The sequence below is a fragment of the Lampetra planeri genome, chromosome 31 (genome assembly GCF_965212315.1).
Source record: "Lampetra planeri chromosome 31, kcLamPlan1.2.h2, whole genome shotgun sequence".
NCBI lineage: Eukaryota > Metazoa > Chordata > Hyperoartia > Petromyzontiformes > Petromyzontidae > Lampetra > Lampetra planeri.
The window spans coordinates 12,640,800-12,646,799 of record NC_136137.1 but is presented as its reverse complement, the minus strand read 5'-3'; the positions used below and the strand labels follow the sequence as shown (position 1 = coordinate 12,646,799).

The window sequence follows — 6,000 nt, the reverse complement described above, 5'->3', positions numbered from 1 at the left end:
GAGCTACTAACAATAAGTCATTATGCATTACACTTCTATCTCGAAAAAAGTGGCGTTTTTTTCTTAACGTTAGCACCACGGACAGCGACTAGCGTTGTTCAGACGGACGAGTCCATCTATGCTCGTGTTGAGAGGCTCTTGAAGACTCGGAGACGGAGGTACAGGTAAGGGCTTCCGCCGGTGTTTATTTAAGGGCTTATGCCAATAACACGGGGTATAACACTTCCCCCAGGGGTAAGGGGTCCTACACTTGGACCCCTGACTCTGTCTGCCCCTTAACACAGCGGGCTGCCCGGGCTGCCTCCTGTGTGCCGGCCGAGGGTTCATCCAACTCGGCCGACCCAGGAGCGCAGCCACACCTAGCTCTTACGCTGGAAAACTCCTATCCCTTTACCCTTGACTCTAGATTCCACCCTTCCTCGTTCCCTGGTTCTAGCCACGACCCCGTTGACGTCACGTTCCCCTCTTTAAGTACTCTCGCGGGACATGATGTCACCCCGCCCGCAGGCGCGCATGACGCCACCTCCTGTGATGTCACCGCACCTGAGAGCAAGCCTGACGTCACGCCCACCACTAATCCTCTACATTATCCCCCCCTGTGAAAAAAAAACGATCCGGCTGCAACCATGACGAAAGCGGGGCCCCATTCCGGACGTAAGGCTGACAACCCAAGGGGACATGTGCATAAAGGCCGAACCGGCTGCCAGAACGGAACCCCAACATAAGGGAAGCACGGCACAACAACAACCAACACAACTAATAAGAAAAAGAGAATTTCGATTTAAAGCTTTCGTGACTGCAGGGATTCGTCTTCTTGGTTCTTTCTGTAAAGTCACGTAGAAGGGAAGTAATAAAATAATAAAAATAAAGCATAATAAAACAATTCTCACGACGTTTCGGCCACAACGCAAGCAGCCGTCCTCAGGTGTAAACCTTCAGACGCTGTCGCTTCCGCAGACCTGGTTTTCACCTGAGGACGGCTGCTTGCGTTGTGGCCGAAACGTCGTGAGAATTGTTTTATTATGTTTTATTTTTATTCTTTTATTACTTCCCTTCTACGTGACTTTACCGAAAGAACCAAGAAGAAGAAAAAGAGACAGAAAGCCCCCCTCGCCCACAGCAGCGCCGAACCAGCGCCGGGGGCCGGGGTCCGATGAACGGCAGGCCAGTCCATCACCGGAGCCACATCCCCCTCGAGCGGGTATGCGCTGCCGGCCCACTCCCCCGTGTGGCGTCGGGCGACAGTGCAGGTGGCTCGTTAGCGGACGACAGCTCCCCCGTCAGGGCCTCTGGTGGCCGAAGAGCCTTTGCAGGTGTCACTTGCGAGGGCTCTGGGGGCACACATGCAGGGCGGACGTCGCCTCCGTCATGACCCGGGCGATCAGGCACGTCGGACGCATCACCCGCTGGCCGCTCCGGAAGTGGGGATGGATCCACAGGGGTAGATGGCACATAACATTTGAGCTGGGACGGGTGCACTATCCACTGCCGGCGACCAAACCGAATCCGAACGCACTGCGGCCGTCGGACTTCCACAACCTCAACGGGGCCCTGCGAAGGGCGATGTCATTTTGGAGATGTGCCAACGGGAACCTGGGGCAATGCAGACACGCCTTCTGGCCCGCTACCCACGGGAGGCCAGCTGCCTGGTGTTTGGGCAGGCGCTCGTTGGCCGCCTGCCGGTTGGTGGAATTTTCGACAGCGGGCCTTCCGTGCCTCGCGCAACCGGTCGAGCGTGACCTTCAAGGGGACCGACACCACCGACCCCTTCCTGGAGGACTCGACGTCCATCTGGACGTGCATCGGGGGCTCCGGTTCCCTACCATACATCAAATAAAAAGGCAAAAATCCGGTTGAAGCATGAGGAGCCAACCGATATGCCGCCAAGACCCCCGGGATGAACAGGTCCCAGTCTGACTGGGACGTGTTCATGTGGTGGCACAGCATGGACGTGAGGGTGCGGTTCATCCGCTCTACCATCCCGTCCGATTGGGGGTGGTAAGACGAGGTGCAGATTTTCTTGGTGCCAAGGTCACACACCTCCTTGAGCAACCTAGACGAGAAATTCCGCCCCTGGTCGGTTAGCAATTGTTCCGGCACGCCCTTGTCCAACACATTCCCCTGGACGAACGCCTCGGTGATAGAAGAGGCCGACTGGTCCAACAAAGGCCATGCCACAGGCCAACGTGTGAGGTATTCGATGCCTACCAAGAGGTATTTATGTCCCCGTTGAGCTCATTAACGCGAGAAACCCGGACGGACTGCAGCGGGGCCCGGTCCTGGCCAACTGAGGCCTTCCTCCGCGCATAGTCGTGACACCCCTTCAAAATCAGCGCCAGGTCACCCTCTACACCCGGCCAGTAATAGTCCCGTTTAAGGGTCAACAAGGTCTTGTGGTAGCCAAGGTGCATAAGCTTTTCGTGAATGGCTCGGGTTAATTTACCTCGCAGGCTAGTGGGCACAACCACGCAATAGCGTTTCAATTGGGCATCCCAACGCATGAGGAGGCCGTCATGCACGGCGATCGCCGGGGCAGCTGACGGAGCTGAGCTCCGGGCCTTACGCCCAATGCGGCGTCGTAGCCTCAGCAGAGAGGAATCCTACATCTGCAACCTGGACCATACCTCTCGGGGGAGTCCCAGGCCGAAATCCGCTTCGGCCAAAGCAACCAACTGGGCCGCAGAGTCCCCTGGAGTCTTGCAATGGCTAGAGCCCAGGGCACAAGCGCACCTGCCGCCTGCCGGCAATCTGCAGAGACCGTCCGCATTTCCATGATGTGCCCCCTTTCTGTGGATTACGTCAAAGGGGTATTCCTCGAACACCTCGAGCCAGCGGGACAGCTGACCCGAGGGCTGGCCAATCCGCAGCGAGTATTGCAGGGCCGCATGGTCGGTTCAGACCGTAAACAGTCTGCCGTACAAGTAGGGCTTATACAACTGCACAAAAAACACTATGGCAAGCAGTTCCCTTTGGGTCACACAATATTGCTGTTCCGTCGGGGACAGAACGCGACTACCTTAGGCCACCACCCTCTCAACCCCGTCGACCACCTGGGCCAGGACCGCCCCAATGCCCATGTTATTGGTATCGGTGTCGAGGAGGAACGGTTTTGAAAAATTTGGGTACCCCAAGGGTGGCACATCCGCCAAGGCCGTAGGAAGCGCCGCAAAAGCGGCCTCCTCCTCCGCACCCCAGCTAAACTTCTGGCCTTTGGTGGAGAGCGCCTGCAGTGGCTTCGCAATTGTTGCAAAACCGCGGAAAAACCGACGATAGTAAGATGCGAAGCCGACGAAGCTACGCACCTCCCTGACAAATGTGGGAGTCGGCCACGTCCGGATACAAGCCGTTTTCTCCGGATCCGTGGTGACACCTGACGCACTAACAATGTGTCCCAAATACTTCACCGATGGTTGTAACAAATGGCATTTCTGGGGTTTAAATTTCAAACCCGCAGCACGCACTTTGACGAACACTGACTCAAGGCGTTGCAAGTGCTCGTCAAACATACGGCCAAAAACAATAACGTCATCCAAGTAAATTAAACAAGACTCCCACTGCAGCCCCGCCAAGACCATCTCCATGAGATGCTGGAAGGTGGCTGGGGCCGAATGAAGACCCATAGGAAGCCGATTGAATTGGAACAACCCTTGGGGTGTGCGGAACGCTGTCTTGGGTCTAGAGGCTTCGTCTAGTGGAAATTTCCAGAAGCCGGAGAGCAATCTATAGTCGAAAAGAACCGTGCACCCGAGAGGGCGTCCAGGGAATCATCCATGCGAGGCAATGGATATGCATCAGCCACCGAGATCTTGTACAATTTACGGAGATTTGATGCAGAAACGGAGACTCCCGTCCCGTTTCTTGACTAGCACAATGGGGGCACCCCAAGGGCTAGTGAATGGAGAGATAATGTCCGCCACCAACATTTCGTCGACAGCCGAGCGGACATGTTCTTTTTCTGCCGGGCTAAAGCGGTGGGAATTCAATCGAATAGGGGCCGAATCGCCCATGTCAATGTGGTGTTCCAGAAGGGCAGTGCGACCTAGATCAAATTTACTTTGGCTAAACACATCGGTGAATCTCTCGATGAGGTTGCGGAGTCGCTGGCGCTTCTCGGGGAACAACGAGGTGTTCTCGTCGCACAACGCGTCGATCCACGACGCGTCGGATTCCCCTGTGCACATCACGTGCGCCACCACCCCTCCATCCGGTGAAGTACACTCGGATGGAGGAGCTGGGGTCGCATGTGCTAGGACGGCGCCGGCCGGAACTATGATCGGTGAGGGCCCCGAATTGAGGACCTGTAAAAAAATGTCCTGGCCTCCCGACACGGCCGTCAAAGCGCCCACTAACCCGTCCGTCTTTGAAAAGTAACTGGAGGGGGATAGAAGAATACCCGTCTCCGGAGAGCCCAATTTGAGTGGTCTGCGCAGCCTGAGGGGTAGCAGAATTTATGAACCCAGTGGAACGGTCACAGCCGCCCTATTCAAAGCCCGTACACTGGTGACCAAGGGGGACAGTACGGTCGGCAATTGCAGAAAGTGCAACTGCCTTCCTGATGGCATTTCCACACAGCCCTGGTCGACGAGGATTCGACTGGGCATTCTGAACAAAAAGTCAGTCCCCAAAAGGCATGGCACCGCCAATGCCTTGGAGACTAAAATAGGCCCAGACCAACTCAATCTCGTCGACCCAAACCGACGCAACAATGTGGCCCAAGATGCCCAAACTGCCGCCATTTGCCCCGTGAACCGGCTGTAAGGGACCCATGCTGCCAGGTAACAAATGGAAGTTGGCCTCCGAAATGATGGTGGCAGATGCCTACGTATCTACCAAGATTCGTACTTCGACCCCCTGCACGCATCCTGCCACCGCCGAGGAGCCAGCAGCTGCCGCCACCACCCGATGCGCAAGCGCATTCCAATGGCGGATCCGTCTGGGCCACCCAGCGGATGACGAGCGTGCCGAGGGTGCATCCGACCCCCCAGAGACAACCCCATGATGAGGGACCCTAGCCCTGCTAGATGCATGAGTTGAGGGGAGCGGCTGTGCGAGTGATGCATCGCGACTCGCCTGGGTCCCGGGGGCCGATGCTGACGAGGGTCCGGAGGGAGCCAGAGAGGACTTGCTGAAGGCCCCCAGAGCATTCCGGCAGCCCCGCTCTATGTGGCCCTGCTGACCACAGCGGAAGCAGGCCACTGCAGCAGCGTCCTGCGGACGGGAAGGTCCCGCCCGCCACCGCTGCTCCGGCCGGCGACCACCAGCACCCCTCCCGCGGCGGTCGGGCACCGCCAGGGCCGCGAGGGTGTCCAACTCCTGAGGGGTGGCCATCCCCTCCGGTGCCAGGGCCCCCGTGCACGCCGCCATCCGGGGCTGTTGCCGTAGAGAGAGGTGCGCTTGAATGTTCTCAGCCACCGCTAATGACATAATCTGGAGATCGTTGGCAATTGACAAAACGATCCCCAGCTCCTGCGCCAGGTCAAGCAGGCTTTCGAGGGCCAATGAATCTGATGCCCTGCCCTCCAGGTCAGGGTATGCGGCCTGCGCCAATGCCAGGAGGGAGCAGCATAATGCCAGTGGCAGATCCCCCTCCTCCCGCTGTCTTAGTAAGAACTTAAGCCGTGCACTGGACGGCGGCTCGAAGACGGCGGCCCTCTGCAGATATGCTGCTGGAAGTGAAGCTGTAGGGGCCGTTGGCCCCCGGGGTCTCCCCCGCCTCCATCTCCAGGCTCGTTTGCGTTACCGCACCGCCCTGCCCTTCACCAAGAAAAGAGAACTCTCCCCGGGGTCCCCGCCGGCATCTCCGGGCTCATTTGCGTTACCGCACCGCCCTGTGCAGCACTCACACGCTGTGAGCGGACGTACACACAGCCCCGCGCAGCACTCACACGCTGCGAGCGCACGTACACACAACCCCGCGCAGCACTCACACGCTGCGAGCGCATGTACACACAGCCCCGCGCAGCACTCACACGCTGCGAGCGCACGTACACACAGCACCGC

At 58.0% G+C, this 6,000-nt stretch overlaps 1 protein-coding gene across 2 annotated transcripts in view; it reads right to left on the bottom strand.

The window, feature by feature from the left end:
* Positions 1–403: 403 nt before the first annotated feature.
* Positions 404–6,000, bottom strand: part of LOC144729239 (coiled-coil domain-containing protein 157-like) — an 88,306-nt gene continuing 82,709 nt past the window's right edge. For both annotated transcript variants that reach the window (XM_078609339.1, XM_078609341.1), the window contains exon 12: positions 404–5,370. In XM_078609339.1, the coding sequence (XP_078465465.1) occupies positions 4,819–5,370 (552 nt within the window). In that variant the 3' untranslated portion in view covers positions 404–4,818. The remainder of the gene's footprint in view (positions 5,371–6,000) is intronic.